The 16,990-nt window shown below is 40.2% G+C and overlaps 1 protein-coding gene across 15 annotated transcripts in view; it reads left to right on the top strand.

The window, feature by feature from the left end:
- LOC121551713 (muscleblind-like protein 2a) overlaps positions 1–14,097 on the top strand; it is an 81,360-nt gene extending 67,263 nt beyond the window's left edge. For 6 of the 15 annotated variants that reach the window (XM_041864447.2, XM_041864439.2, XM_041864446.2 and 3 more), the window contains 2 exons: positions 178–213; positions 9,812–14,097. In XM_041864447.2, coding sequence (XP_041720381.1) covers positions 178–213; positions 9,812–9,933 — 158 coding nt within the window. In that variant the 3' untranslated portion in view covers positions 9,934–14,097. Of the gene's footprint in view, positions 1–177; positions 214–1,179; positions 1,275–9,811 lie in introns of all 15 variants that reach the window. The other 9 variants (XM_041864449.2, XM_041864441.2, XM_041864448.2 and 6 more) reach the window with 3 other exon arrangements.
- Positions 14,098–16,990: the final 2,893 nt, after the last annotated feature.

Here is a 16,990-nt window from a genome sequence, read left to right as displayed (position 1 = left end):
TGGTCCCAAATCTGTTTGTGCTTTCTTGCCGACTCCTATGGTCAATGTCATGCCATACAGCACAAACCGATTTGGGACCAGGCAACCACCAAAATCTGTCTCTCTTCTCTCTTAACATGTTTTTCTCCTCCCCTTATTAACCCTCTGTTCACTCTCCTCCACTGCATGATCACACAGGGTCAGTCTTGTGCATGACTCCTGCTAGCAGCCTTGGTAGGTTCCTTCCTTTCCCTTTTTCATTCTCTCACATATGCTTTTAAAGGTATAGGGTGAAGTTGCCCCTAGACTCTGATCTTGGGTCAGTTTTGAATTTTCCCCACTAATGTTTAAGGTTAGGATTGGGGGAGGAGAAGCTGATCCTAGATCTGTACCTAGGGGAAACTTCACCATGGAGCCTCTTTAAATTGGGGGGAGAGCGGGAGCAGGCCATAGGCCGGGAGATGTCAGCGCTTACAGGTGACACAAAGGTCATGGATGTTGTGACACAGTGAGAGGCACTGTTGTAGAACATTGGGCTAGAGTGCATGACTGTTTTTTACTGAAATGCTCCACAAAGTGATGCAAAGTCCTACACGTCAATTTGAGCTCACCTGTAAGAGATTATTCTCAATTAGGATTTAATATATTTTGTTACTTAGCTACTTACTGTCTTATACCCTAATTATGAAATGTGAAGTGTTATTCTTATCATTATCAGTATTACTATTATTTAAAAAAGTAATTCGAAATGAATTGGTTGTTGAAAAGTTTTTGCTGTTCTGATTAGTAAATGTAATCAGTTTCCCAGAGAAAAAAGAAAGAAGGTGAACACAATTGGTAGAAAAGCTCTCGATCTTGAGGGGGCTTTAATTGTTTTCTAGTTAATCTCAATCTTATAATACCACTCATCATATCTCACTCAGTCCTCTCTGGGAACAACTGATTGTCGGGCCAAATTTCCTTACTTGTGATTATAATCAGCTTTTTCTTCTCTTTCTTTTCTCCCATGCTTTCTCTCGCTTTTGCATTGTGATGCGCACGCCTTCTGCTGGGCTAACCTAACGATGGCTCGCCCCTCTCTGTAATATGCATCATGCCCAAAAACAACAACCAAACAATCAACACCCGTTGCCATGGTTACTACACTGCCTCCACTGCCTAACTGTTCATTGCTTCCATGGTCCCCCCCTTCCGAAAAAGTACCCATGATGTACAGTGCTACGCCTGCTACTATCTCTGCAGCAACAACTCCTGCCACAAGTGTCCCCTACGCAGCAGCAGCGCCAGCCAATCAGGTTTGCTCATTTTAAAGCTTTCTTTCATCCAGTCCCAGAGCTCTAAATAAGTGCTTGATGACCATAGTCCATACAGATACACTAGAGAGCTTATCTCCTATAATTTCAAGTAAAGTAGTCAATTTCTTATTTTACTTCTATGAGTGCTGAAGAGTAGACTACTTAAAAATGGCAAAAGCCCTCAATGGCACTGCCTATGCCAAAACAGGCTTTGGGCCAAGTGCGCCATCTATCCAACTCTATGGCTGAGCCCAATCTCCACATCCTTCAATTCAAACTTTATTGTCCCAACAGGGAAACTCATTCATGGTCTAGTCTAGTCTGCTACTGTGGTATATTTCAATGTCTGCCACACGTGTCAGAATGTGTTGGCTATTATTTCACGGGACTCCCGTACGTTTTGAACAAGTATATGTCTAGTATTTTATTGGCCGTGTCACACAATGGCCCAGTGAAGCACTTATTCAGAGCTCTCACATTTGCAAATAATAGTTTTGTTGTCTTGTGTTGCATTAGATCCTAGTTTTTGTTTTGCATCTATGTTGTTTTTCATCCACTTTACGTTAATGTCAAGTTTCCCTTTTCACCTGCGTTAGAAACATCACCTGTATGTCTTGTGACGCACGCACACACACACACACACTTCTTTGCCACCTAAAAAAACCTAGCCACTCCATCTCCATCCACCATGTTGGCTCCTGTCAGCAAACACAGCTTCACTCTCTGACTCCCTGTTCTGCTTGGCGGTGATGGGTGAGGACGAAAGCCTTGAGGGAACTGTTGATCCAGGGTGGCCATATCTGCTATATTACTGTTACAGGAGACAGGAAGGACGTCTCCGGAAAGGCCTAAAATGGCTCCAGATAGGAACAGTTACTAGTTAGACACATGGCTCTGTGTCAGCAGGGGCCGGGAAGGTGCAGTTTGGTGCGGAAGTCGGTTGACGCAAACACATACACAACCACTTTAGACCTGACAATTACAGCGCACTGCCAACCAGGTGGAGGGCCAGCAGCAAACAATGTCTGCCATTAACCCCACTTAGCAAGGCCTTGGGCGTGGCCACGTTACAGGCTTGATGAGATTTGATTTACATCTCAGTCGTCAGTGAGCTTTCCCAGAAATGTATTGGACGGATGACGTCGATCCATGATCATCAAGACTTCCGGTTGTCGGTGAATCATCATTATTTCACACTGTTCCCTCAAATTGGTTTATATTGAGAGATTCTCAGTGTAGAAAGTGATGGTTGATTTTTTGTCGGGTTTCACATCATTCTACATTCAATCCCAGGCTTTATTTGGTCAAAAAATTGACTCCTAGTAAAGGGACCCAATTGGCCTCTTTAGTGTCATGGTGAGTGTGCCTAAATATACATTTGTGTGTTGTCTTTGTGACCAATATAGTGTTTCATCAGTGTTCAGTTTTGTTTGCGTGATTTTGAGTTAGGTTATACAGTGCGTTCAGAAAGTATTCATACTCCTTGACTTAATCCACATTCAGCCTCTACACAGAATACCCCATAATGATAAAGTGAAAACATGTTTATTTTTATTTTAGAAATCTTTTTGAAAATGAAATACAGAAATATCTCATTTACATAAGTATTCACACCCCTGCGTCAATACTTTGTAGATGCACCTTTGGTGGCGATTACAGCTTTTAGTCGTTTTGGGTATGTCTGTTTCAGCTCTGCACATCTGGATTTGGGGATTTTCTCCCATTCTTCTGTGCAGATTTTCTCAAGATCTCTTAAGTTAGATGGGGAGCGGCATTGAACAGCAATCTTCAAGTCTTTCCACAGATTTTCAATGGGATTCAAGTCTGGGCTTTGGTTGGGCCACTCAAGGACTTTCACGTTCTTGTTCTGAAGCCATTCCAGTGTTGCTTTGGCTGTATGCTTGGGGTCATTGTCCTGTTGGAACGTAAATCTTCGCCCCAGTCTAAGGTCCGCTTGCACTCTGAAGCAGAGAGTCATTCAAAAATCATGTTAAACACTATTATTGCAGTGCGTCCATGCAACTTTTTATATGACTTGTTAGGCAAATGTTTTACTCCTGAACTTATTTAGGCTTGCCATAACAAAGGGGTTGAATGCTTATTGACTCAAGACATTTCAGCTTTTCATTTTTAATTAATTTGGAAAGATTTGGAAAAATATAATTCCACTTTGACATTATGGGGCATTGTGTGTAGGCCAGTGACAAAAATATCTTGATTCAATACATTTTAAATTAAGGCTGTAACACATCAAAATCACTGATCAGTGATGTAGTGCACTATATAGGGTGCCATTTCGGACGCATCCCTAACATCACACCACCCTCAGAGTAGCACATCTGTAAGGTTTGCTGCTGTGCCTGTGTTCAGGTGAGGCAGCTGATGATCAGACCGCGAGGTGTGTGTCGGGGAGGATACGGCACACAAACACATGCAGCCTCCCAGTCTCAGATGGCGATGGTGTTGTCTCTGAGGAAAAGTGGGAGAGAGAGAGGGGGAGGAAGAGAGAAGGGCAGGGAGAAACTGAGGGGGGGAGCGCTTTTAATGTTCCAATGTGGATCTCGTCATCATCGCTGACTCATCATCGCAGTGAAACGCATCGCTCTAATCATGATGCTTGGACACTAGCTAACAGCTGCAGGCTGTGACTGTGCCTGGGTCTTACAGGAGCTGTAAAGACAGCCATAGCCTTCCCTTCACACGCCCTCTCCCTGTCTGCATTCTGCATTCTGCGTCCGTCCCTATGGGCTTTGGTCAAAAGTAGTGCACTATTCAGGGAAAAGGGTTCCATATGGCGGGGGGACCTGAATCCCAAATCACCCCCTAGCCCCTATGCACTTGTGTAGATCTGAGCAGAGTGGATAGGTGTAAGCAATGGATAGGGATTCAGGGTATATGTCTTCACAGTCCAGACACAACCCAGCTACAGTATTACGTGAGTTGTCTATCTAATATACCATACACATTGTGTTTTCACAGTAAGATTTGTAATAGTTTGGTTTGGAACAGCGTAACATGTTTGACATAGGTGAAGTGGATCCTCTTTTAAAGGTCCAGTGCAGTCAAAATGTGTGTTTTATATATATTTCCACACTATGAGGTTGGAATAATACTGTGAAATTGTGATCATGAGGATAATGCCCTTTTAGTGTAAGAGCTGTTTGAAAAGACCGCCTGTAATTTCTGCCTGTTTTGGTGGGATGGAGTTTTGGCCTGCCTGGTGACATCACCAGGCGGTAAATGTGTTAATATACCAATAAGAAAGTGTTCCAAACCTCTCTGCTAATAACAGCAAATGTTCTGTTTTCTCCTCCCCACTCAGACCACTCCCAGACAGTCCTGTCAAAATCCTTGCTTGAGAAATTGATCTTTGCTAAAAAGCTATTTTTGTTTGTTTTCAATTAAAATGGTCAAAAATAATCACAGTAAGGTACTTAATTGTTACCCAGAAATGATTTGATATTGAGATTAAAACGGCTGCATTGGACCTTTAAAGAACAGGACACACCATAATGGACGTTGGCCTGCTGGATGTCGACGAACGGTGCTGATTCAACATGTAGCGATTCAATATGCTACCCGATGCTTTTAACCGTTCATCGACATAGTCTGTTTTTAGCTTTAGAGGTCATCTCGAAATACAGACAATTAGGGCTGTCCCCGACAACAACAAAAAATATTTGTCAACAGAAGGTCGTCCGTTTTTTCGACCAGTCGATTGGTTGACATTTTTAAAACGGGTATTTTTCCATGTATAGACACACCCTATGTGTTTTAATAAAATCAACTATATGCTTGAGCTTGTCTGATGCTTTAAGCTTACGGTTTGATGAAATAAGACAAATACCTCAAGAGGGCGCCAGAGATCAAGATAACCAGAAGAAAAACGTAACCTGAACAAACTATTCTCCTCCCGCTCCTGCTGGCTTTCTCAGATACTCTCCTGAAGTTGCCGGTAATAGGCTACACGAGGAGTCAGCAACCTTTCTTATTTGGAATGCCAATTTATCTTACCATTTCTACCGATATGCGTGCCGGTTATGGTTTTCATATGCACATTTTTGTGAAACAGTTTTATTATATTTATAGTAACGTCTTCATATCTCAAAATCATTTTCATGTGGTTAATAAAAATTATATCAAAATCTAAATGAAAATGATACAAACCTAAAAAGTAACTTCTATTGCCAACTATGTAAAAATAGCCTACATACCTTTACAAAAAAAGATTGCAGTTTTGAAACTGCAGTAAAAGTTCAGTAACTGCAGTCGACTGTGGTATTTTGGATGCAGTAATATTTGCAGCAAACTGCAGTTATACTGCACTCTGACTGCAATCTTTTTTTCGTAACGGTAAAGCCAACAAATAAAAACATTGCTGCCTGTAGGTAGAAAATATCCTGATAAAAATAAATATCCTATAAATCACATTGGCAACACATGGCCTGTCTGCAACGAACTTGAAACATTGTATCAACTATTAACTTGGGTCCGGCCTAAGCTTGTGCTAGTGAACTTGCAACATTGTATAACATATTCTGGGCCCTCAGTTTCCAGCGCCAGTGAGCTCAGGACAGACACAGTTGTAGGCTATTCCTACTGCTTGAGCTCCTGTTCCTCTTATAGAATATTAGCTCAGTGTTGTGGAGCTCCTGCACCTAAATATAAACAGTACCAGCACCCAAAATGAGTACTGGAACCTAATTTCAGTCCAAGTCAAGCACTGATGAGAAGTAATCAGGTACGCCAGGGTTGTGGGTTTGATTCCCACGGGGGGCCAGCATGAAAAATAAAAAAAATAATGTATGCACTCACTAACTGTAAGTCGCTCTGGATAAGAGCGTTGCTAAATGACTAAAATGTAAATGCCTATTTTATGACGTTTCCACTGGATCAGAGCATGAGATTTTTCCCTTTCACGCTGAGTGGTTATCGAAAGGGAGAGAGCTGGAAAGATTTTTCAAATACATTGAGGAACTATTGTAATCCTCAATGGATTTTAAAACAGACTTTGCTTGCTGTTCGAGCTGAAGAAAATATTACTTTGAGAAGCTCCACAGGTCATTTAGTGTTGGTGCGTTAAGCCAATCAGAAATACTATCAGATCCCCAAATGGGCACATTTATATGCCTACATTTGCTAGCAGGCCAGGTAGCCAATAGGCCTAATTCTATGTATGCGCGTCCTTACTCAACATTGACAGGAGCACTCCAAACAAAAGACAATTACTAAATTGACAATTGGAATTTATATAAACCAAAACTTGTTTCTCACAAGTGTAGCATAGGTTGTGCACTCTGCGAACAATGTGTCCACTCCGACAATGATAACAGGAAGATTGGAATAATAATATATTGAATGCATTAAAAGAAATGACCTTAACCAAAGTAATAAACATTGTAGATTAGAAATGATAGGAATTAACGGTAAATATACTACTGGTGATATATGTAATGGGGAATTGATATACACTAACAATCAAACGCAAATAATACACACAATGAAGTTATGAAACAATGAATGTGCACAAATTCTGGAGAGAGAAGTCACGGTCAATCCGACGTCTTCATTGGCCATGCAGCATTTACGGTGATACGGCCTCAGCAGAAGTTAGAGCATTCATACTTCATACTGTTGTCAAGGAAGTGAGTTTGTGTTTTCTACAGGGTGTACCGCCCCCACCTACCATCAACCAATCATGTCAATGCGGAGCTATGCAGAGCCCTCTACATTGTAAAAAACTATTGGGAGGCGCATGGCAATGCGGCACGGAGCTCGATTTGGCTTCTGCATGCCTCTGGAGGCATTTGCGTCACAACCTCCATATGGAGCCTCCGACCACATTTCCGGATCAAGCATAAATTGGCTTTTAGTCTATGCCTCCGCAATGGATTAGTTCACTGAGGGGGCGCAAATATATATATATATTTGTTACTGCTCGACTAAAACAATCTCGGTCGACCAACAGCCTAATGACCAAACAATCGACGAGTCAACTAATTTGGGTCAGCCTTACAGACAATAGTCTTGATCATAAGTACCTGCAGGTCAATCCTCTCACTGCCCTGATGTTGATGTGGGGGGCGCCCTCTTCTGGCTGAATTGGGAAATACACCAAGATACACTAGTGGCAGTTTTGTCACATTGGTTAGAAAAAGTAAGTTGGTTCACATATTTGCAGGATGATTTTACAATGTCCCCTTTGGGGCTGCAGTCTGCAATAAGGATTTCCGTAAAGTGCCATCATAGGCACAAAAAACATACAGTGCAATCAGTGTCTCACACACATTTATTCCAAGATCATCTAGTGTTTGCTTTTCTTTTATGGTGGGTCAGGCATCCACCCCTGACCTTTCATTTCCTTTTTTCTGTCCGTCATGGCTCATTCACTCACTCCATATTACTGATTATCTGATTCGCTGTTGTTACTGCTGTCCTCATTAGTGATATCTGTGGTACTGCATTTCCTAGCATGCATGCATGTGTGTGAAATTACCTTTTGCCTTTGCTAGCATTGGCCTGTAACGCGTAGAAATAGAATGTCTAAAAGCGGAAAAGTCATTCTATTTCAATGCTGTAGCTGGTACAACGCATCATGGTGGTCCTCCATGCATCAGCCGGCTCATCTACTGTATCTGTCTGCTTTCTAAGCTGAAGCCAATAATTTGCTTTATGTGGCCCTGTCCAAAAACGACCCCTAGACCCTACCACCTAAACAGTTGATCTATTTTGTAGATTTGAAAGAAATTGATATGTGTAGCTCCACCTTTCCCTCTAAAATTACTTACACCCATCTAGTCTTCTTGGATCTACGCAAGTGCCTAGGGGGGTAGAGGCAAGGGGTTTGGAGAGGGCCTCTGTCTGGGTAACCAGCGGTAAGCAACTAGGAGCCAACGGGACATCACACAACATCAATATAACATTCAGCTTTTTGTTTTGTTTTATTTCTTTTTTTCTTCATAATCATAAGTCAAATGACTCCACTCACGCCATTAAAATGACTTACTATGAGCTTGTAGGATCTACATTGCATACACATACACTATATATACAAAAGTATGTGCACAGCCCTTCAAATTAGTGGATTCGGCTATTTCCGCCACACCCGTTGCTGACAGGTGTATAAAATCAAGCACACAGCCATGCAATCTCCATAGACAAACATTGGCATTAGAATGGCCTTACTGAAGAGCTCAGTGACTTTCAATGTGGCACCGTCATAGGATGCCACCTTTCCAACAAGTCAGTTCGTCAAATTTCTGCCCTGCTAGAGCTGCCCCGATCAACTGTAAGTGCTGTTATTGTGAAGTGGAACGTCTAGGAGCAACAACAGCTCAGCCGTGAAGTGGTAGGCCACACAACCTCACAGAACAGGACCACCAAGTGCTGAAGCGCGTAGCATGTAAAAATCGTGTCTCCTACTGAGTTCCAAACTGCCTCTGGTAGCAATGTCAACACAAGAACTGTTCGTCAGCTTCATGAAATGGGTTTCCATGGCTGAGCAGCCCCACACAAGCCTAAGATCACCATGCGCAATGCCAAGTATCAGCTGGAGTGGGGTAAAGCTAACCGCCATTGGACTCTGGAGCAGTAGAAACGCGTTCTCTGGAGTGAAGAATCACGCTTCACCATCTGGCAGTCCGACGGAGGAATCTGGGTCTGGCGGATGCCAGGAGTACGCTACCTTCCCGAAATGCATGGTGTCAACTGTGAAGTTTGGTGGAGGGGGAATAATGGTCTGGGGCAGTTTTTCATGGTTCAGGCTAGGCTCCTTAGTTCCAGTGAAGGGAAATCTTAACGCTACAGCATACAATGACATTCTAGACTATTCTGTGCTTCCAACTTTGTGGCAACAGTTTGGGGAAGGCCCTTTCCTGTTTCAGCATGACAATGCCCCCATGCACAAAGCGAGGTCCATAAAGAAATGGTTTGTCGAGATCGGTGTGGAAGAACTTGACTGGCCTGCACAGAGCCCTGACATCAACCCCATCGAACACCTTTGGGATGAATTGGAACGCCGACTGCGAGCCAGGCCTAATCGCCCAACATCAGTGCCCAACCTCACTAATGCTCTTATGGCTGAATGGAAGCAAGTCCCCACAGCAATGTTCCAACATTTAGTGGAAAGCCTTCCCAGAAGAGTGGAGGCTGTTATAGCAGCAAAGGGGGGACCAACTCCATATTAATGCCCATGATTTTGAAATGAGATGTTCGACTAGCAGGTGTCCACATACTTTTGGTAATGTAGTGTATGTTAGGGATTGGCTTTTTAGCAACCCCACGACGATAATCTGTCTCTTTCTCAATCTTTCCTGGATTCCTTGCATCCTCTCTACTCGCCTCCTTTTCAAAAGGCATTGGAGAAGAAGGTCAGAGGGAACTTGGCTCTTCTTCTCCAATATGGTTGAGAAGGCGAGGGGATCAGATGTGAGGAATCACGGAAACATAAATTGAGATGGAGCCAATTAGTTGAAAAGGCTTAGGCGATGAACTGACGTTTTGTTCTCCATTTTTCTTTTTCTTCACCTCTCCCGCAGATTATCCTGAAGTAACTCTCAGGAAAGAAATGGTGTGTCAAGAAGCTGCACTACGAAGCCCAAAACAGCCCTTCTTCTGTACATACTACCTTCCCCTTCCACTACAGCAACCTGCATGCTAAGAGTGTAATACTACCAATAACCATAAGACTTGAGTGCTGGTGTAAGAAGATGCACACAACAAAAAGATGTATATGTATTGCTAGGAAACTATTGCCATGAAAAGGACGACAAAAAAAATGTACTGAACTACATACACTTACTTAGTGGAGAGATGGCGATGAGTTCATTTTAACGATTGTTTTCTCTGTTAAAGTAATGTAGGTCATTTTATATTTTGTTTTCGAAACGGAACCTCGATCTGCACAAATGTTCACCCATGGAAAACACCTTATTTGCACTAAAAGAGAACTAGTGCTTATTGTCAAAAGTGCTTAATTGTTTTTAGTCACAGAGAAGCCCCTGGTTGCAACTGGCACTCCAGGCCAAGCTAGAGGGATTGTTTTACTTTTTGTTTGTTTTAATTATTTTAAAAATACAAATGTTACGGCAGACGACAGGCATATGTTTACTCAATGACTGTTCTCTTAACGATGGTTTGAACGTGCTCCCCCATCACCCTTTAAAATGGCGTGGTATGCGCTCAATATGAACCACTTGCCAACATTTCATCTCTGGAAAACCAACGGCTTGCCAAACAAAAGTCATCGCGACTGACAGATGGACGGACAGAAGCGATCGGAGTCGATCTGCAAGGAAACAGACGTGGAACAGCTTCGTGGCCCACACATGCAGTCGGGCCTTGTTTTTGTGCACGTTTGAAAAAATGAACCTAGCATTTCGATTTCTTCTCCTTTGTTACATTTTCAGTTTCTTTTGGATGGGTGCTGACATTGGGTTGTGGGAGTATCTGTGCGTGTGGTTGGTTGGGTGTGAGCCTCAGAGGGGTCGGTGTTGGGGAGAGTTATACTGGGCATCAGGGAGTGCTACTAGCCTATATGGGCCCTGGTTTGTGTGCCAAGGGTTTAACGAAAGCTTGCGGTTGGCCGAAAGCATTCGGCGGGATGGAGCCTCAGCCTGGTGGGCCAAGCCATGGACGTCTGCCAGCACACTGGAACAGATAGACTGTGAGTCCACCAGAGGCCCCAGAGTCAAGACCACAGGGGCAAGGCCTTTGGGAGGGTTAGGGGTGGGTCTAGAAGGAGGGATAAGGGTGGGATCGGCGAGGGGTGAAACAAGTGCTACGACTCAAAAAAAGGTGCATTCGACGATGCTCGTCATCATCGTGAGATGACTTGAAGTTATTGACTGGAGGGCTATCTGTGACTGTCAGTCGTCACCCTGCTATCACCGAGAATCCTGTTTCTATTCGAGAAAAACTGTAGAAGTGCCTAAAAATCCTTTAACTTTAAAACAACAAGCATCTGGAGAAACGTACTTTATGTCAAAGAAAAAATAAGAATATATCAAAGGATGGTTCAAGTTCCCAAAAGTATGTTGACCTATTTAGAGAAAAAAAAAGACAATTCACTTTTCGTGCACATGCCATAGTTAAAGCAGTACCCTAGTGTTATTGTAAACATATATTTAACACGACAAAAAATATATATAAACTAACCAAGATAGCTTGGTAGAATGTTTGATAAATATTCCATTATGTAATATTTTGTTCTTACCATAGGTTTTTAGTAGTTTACATTGGAAAAAGTGATTGAGAATACAGGAAATTGTGACGTGTGTGTGTAATAAATGTAACGTGTCTCTTACTTTTGAGAGTTTATATTCATGGTTGTAGCAGCAATTAATTCAAATTTATTTCAATTTGTTTTATAATGTTAAGCATCAAGGTATGTGTGTCACCAGAACAATCCATTATTTTATGTCATGATATAGTTTGTGTACGAGCATTGTTTTAAACCAACCTCCATGTTATTACCTAATTGTTTTATGAGATGTATGTATTTTGACTCTAAATCACATTTCTTGATACTACACAGCCTATTATTTTCCCTGTGTGTATGTGTGTTCAACAAAAAGGATCAGAATCATGACATATTTTCATGGTGCTTGATCAACACAGACAATCCACAACAAGACACCTTTGGTTCAAAAATAATAAGGCACTGGTCTTTGATTTTCTTTAAAAAAAAATGTCACTTCCACATTTTCTTCAAAAAAGTTAGTTTTAATGTAATTTTTGGTGTGGAAGGTGATCGAATATATTATTTTCTAATTTATCGTATTTTACTGTTTTGTCAAATGAGTCAGAATGATGTTATATCCTATTCTATTTTGAAATGAATGTAATTTATTGAGCTGTGCATCCCTACAAGGTCTGGTCTCATTGGTCAGCCAATGAGATGCAGATCTGGAGCAAGGGGGTGGAGTCTTAAAAAGCCACCAATAGAAAGCTACTGGATCTCCCTTGCCTTGTCATCAACACAGGTCATCGCATTACAGTAATGAGCAAGGCTTTAGAATTGCTTATTGTTTAAAAAAAAAGAGAAAAGAAAATAAGAAAATGTTAATTGTATAGGTGACATTTTACCCAAAAAAATATTTTAAAATATGTACTTTTCACTCTAGTATGATAGTATTTCGTAACAATATTAAGTTGTTGCTGTGGCAACATAAAGTTGCAATTACTAAAGTTCTGTATTTTTGTAAATTATGTAATCGTTAAGTTGACTTTTTTTCTAGAACACTGCATACATCACTAGATTGTAAAGCAGATTTCAACATGTCTTATTTGTCGTGATTATGACAATTTTCCTTAGCAGCCTCTGTAAAGGTGTAACTTTAACACTTGTGTAAGATGTAATAGACACATTTACCAATGATATTTAGGATAAAATTATAACAAATGATCTATTAATTGAAAAGTTAAGATGTACAACTTTTCCCCTGAGAAAGGACCACTGGTTTCATGCACACCAATGGAAAAATATTTATGAATGTAGTTTGTTAGATTGTTTATCATCAGTTAAGGATTGCACTTCTTCCGGTAAAGTAAAAGTATTTAATTATTACCGATGCCAATTTCATTAGGTATGGCAAAGTTACTATACACCAGTAACACAGTCATTCTGTTTAATAATCACTACCAGTTCGTATCAGAGAAATAACCTTTGAGCATCTTGCATGAAAAACACAAACATTGTTTTTATTAATAAATGATAACGTACTGAATGTTTCTAGTTATACCGAAAAACACATTGTCTGCACACGAGACAAAAATCTGAGTTGTCCTTTAATGGGGTCCATGGTTGTGCCCAAGTGAATGGAATTGTACTGAGAAATGTATTTTATTGAAATGAAATCTGTTGACATTGACTGACTGATGGTAAGAGAGAAATGTATAAGCACTTGGGTCAGCTGGGCAGACACAGCTTATCCAAACACTTTGCCTTATCGAAAGTCCATCGTGCTTAAGGTTTTATGTTCCAGAGCTGTTAAGAAACGTTTTTAAAAGGCTGTAAACTGGTCTCTACTGAACATACTTTTTCGTTTATTTATATATATATAAAATGCAAAAAAGTATATATATATATATATATATATATATAAATATTGTTTGTTTTTAATTTTTTTGCGTTTTTGAAAGGTGAAGCCAAAAGGATCGACTGCTGTACAGAAAGCAGTCTTGTGTCCTAAGCCCCGTTCGAATACTTTAATAACACACCCTTCCTTACTTACTTACTGATCTAACACAATTTAATAGGTGTAAGCAATAGTTCTATCACATAGCTTTCCCCAATCCAGCCATGTCAGATTAGGTATTTCTTCAAGGATGGGAGGAAGGAACAATGCATTTGTTAAAGTATTGGAACAGGGCCCTATTCTCTCCTTGTTGAGAGCTTGACGATGAGGGCTGTGGCCAACATGCCATGCTGAATGGTCCCTAAAAGGACTGCAGCCAGGGTCGTATTCACTAGGAAGCAAACATGCCGAAACGGGAAGGGACAAGCTGAACTTGTCCAATAAGAAACGCTTGTTTTCGTTTTCCGTTGCAAATCGTTTCGCTACGGTGTGCACTATTGAATATTACCCAGGTAATGAATTGAGACTGCTTTGCCATCAGAAATGCAGTATCCCATCTACTTTGCAAAAAATATCTATAGTGAAAAAGACAAGACCCTCATTGGATAATTAGTTTTGATGTAACCATTTTTCTGTTTTCTTTGTGCGTATATTTTGTGCTATTTTATGTTACTATAGTCAAATGTTTTGGTTCCAGCAAGATAGTGTAAAATCTATTGAAATAAAGAAAGAGAGAAAAAATGAAAGGATGTTTATTGAAATGACCTTATTTACGTGAATAATGACTTCGATATGCAGTTGTCTTACCTACCTTAGTTTAATGCACTGACTGTATGTCACTGTGGATAAGTGTCTGCTAATGGCCAAAATGTAAATGTAAAATTGAATAATGATCTTATGGACGCGGTGAATGACAGACGGCCCGCGGGTGATTTTTATCTGGCCACCCAAGTTTTCTAAGCAAAATAATGTATTTATTTATTATTGTTGGACATAAAGACTATAAAAAGTACAGCAAGTCAGCTCCAAGTGATTTTAGTTTTGGAAATCTGTTCCAAAGTATCCCTACACATAATATACAAATATAAGCAAGGTTTGAAATGACTGTGTTAGTCAAATATTATATCTGTTTGGGCTTCTTGCGGTCAATTTGCAGTCTACAAATTATTTGTAATTATGTTCCAGCCCCCTGACCATCCACTCAAGAAAAAATTGTCCCGCGGCTGAATGTAGTTGATGATCCCTTTGCTACAACATTCTTGTTGCAGATCAATAGATACACATTCGCTGACCCAGAGTTATTGGGAATGGTTGTTGAACTATAAACAGAACAAAAATACATTGCAGAATGCACAAAAAGATTCAATATAACTTTTTGTCCCCTCAGTAAAGCACAAGTAATTAATCAAATGTATTTCATGAAGCCCTTGTTACATCAGCAGTTTGCACAAAGTGCTTTACGGTTACCCGGTCTAGACCCGAAAGAGAAACCAATGCGGAAGCAAAAGCACAATGGACAGGAAAAACTCCCTAATATCGAGGAACCTAGGGGGATTTTTTAAACAAATTGTTTATAGTTTACTGAACGTTTTATAGTTGGTCTTGTTCCTTAATTGGCCAAGGAGCAGGACCATTTTAAATAGCTGCCACTAATTCAAACCCTGTGGTTCTCATTCAAACCCATGTTAATTTAAAATGGTTATAATTCAAAAACTATAAATAGGATACAAAATCGGAATGCAGACGATCTAAGTTTGGTCAGTCTGAACGTCTCAACGTTGGTTTGGTGTTGATAACTTAAATGGTGAAAGAGGAGATAGGTCTAGAATTTATTTTTACCATTCAAGTTTATGGCCCTTTCTTGCCATTGAAATGCATTGGGAGCTCATTTAATATTGTTGTAGTACAAAAAGTATACATGCTTTCAAAAAGATTTTCTCAAGCAATCTAAGTTGGGGTAGTCTGCACATTTGGAAGTTGGTTTCGTGTTAATAGCTTTAGTTTGAACATTCTGACAGTTCTGTGGCAGTTCTTCCGCCATTGAAATGAATGGGGATAGAACAAGCTTCATAGTTAATAAAGCTGTTGTAGCAATCTAAGTTGTCCGTGTGAACATGTCAACGTTGATTTGGGGTTTGTAGCATAAACGGTTCAAGAACTGTGGAGGATCCAACATGGAAGGGTGTATGGGCATTTGTGGTGGTGGTTTGGGGTCTGGGAATACAAAGCTTTGCTAGTGTGTTTTGAAGCTTTTGGAGGTAGAAAAAACTAATGCTATGACGCATAGGTGGATAGTCTGGATACAAAACTGTTTGAGCAGCTGAAGTAGATTGTATGGACAAAAAACAATTTTGCTATTTACATTTTGCATTGCATGAAATCCTTTTGAATTAATAGATTATTTCATCTTCAAATTGTTTTGATCTGTCATTTTTCTTAGATGTAATATGAAAGTATGAAACATTTGTCCGCTGCGCCTTCTGACATGACAATTTAACCTTCCCTGCTCCAGGTAAGAACACCATCTAGAACAAGTATGGAGATTGCATATGACTAGTTTCACAGCTCCAAGCAAGAGAACATTCTAGGCCAGGTATGGAGATTGCATGACCAGTTTCACACTGTTTACTATAGATACATTTTACTGGTGTGAAACTTTGTGATAATTCAGTAAGAACACTACTGTAATCTGACACATTTGTTCATATTACTGTGCAGCTACTAGTAGGAACCAATATAATTCGATGAGCAAGGTATATTGCAATATCCTTTTATTCTTTGTCTTTGCAAACAGTCTATAACTGTCAAAAGCACACTGGTTTTTCTTTGATGAAAAAGCTCTGTCTCTGTTACAGTATAACATATATTTTTGTTATGAAACCTCATGTATATATAAATATATTTAGTGTAAGCAGACAGAAAATGATATTTCCTAAAATGTGTGCGATTGGGTGTCGTAAGCTATGGGTAAGTTATAGTGAGCTATTTTTCTGTGGTATGTGGGTGTGGAGTTACTGTAGTGGGTTAGTATATTAGGGTAGAGTGAGTACTATAGCATCATAAGCAATATAATGTGTTTTCAAGATCTCAAAAGATCTTATACATTCTGAATGTAGCAGTGATTGCAGTTTAGAATGTTGAAGCCTGCATTCTGCCAAAATTAATTGGGAAGTTATAGTGGGGGTAAAAAAGAAGCTTTGTGCTAAATTTGAGGCTGTATTATAAATAGTAGTGGGATAGTAGCCTTTAGTGGGGTAATAACAGTAGAAGTTGTGACCGCACTAGTGATGGAAATAGTAATTGTAGTAGTATAGTTTACTGGTAGAAGTAAGCCTAATAGTAGTAGCAGTAGGCGATAACCAGGATGAAAGTAACACTTTTTGTTTTCTTACTAATTACTCTGAGATCGATAGAGCTAGAGACACCATATTTTATGGCAAACAACTTGTACATGTCCTCTACCATTATCAACTGTAATTTCATTTCTAGGGTAAATGAGTTTAAATTAAATAGACTGAGAACAGAACTACCGCAATGTTACTTTTATACCTGCCAGCGGGGCGGGAGTAACACAGCTTTGCACAATATCTGTCTTATCTCCATGTTTCTGGTTTGTAATGCTCATAATAGTCTGGGTAG

Source organism: Coregonus clupeaformis, chromosome 35 (genome assembly GCF_020615455.1).
Source record: "Coregonus clupeaformis isolate EN_2021a chromosome 35, ASM2061545v1, whole genome shotgun sequence".
Taxonomy (NCBI): Eukaryota; Metazoa; Chordata; class Actinopteri; order Salmoniformes; family Salmonidae; genus Coregonus; species Coregonus clupeaformis.
The sequence above is the reverse complement of the archived record's forward strand: the minus strand, read 5'-3'. Positions and strand labels throughout refer to the sequence as shown.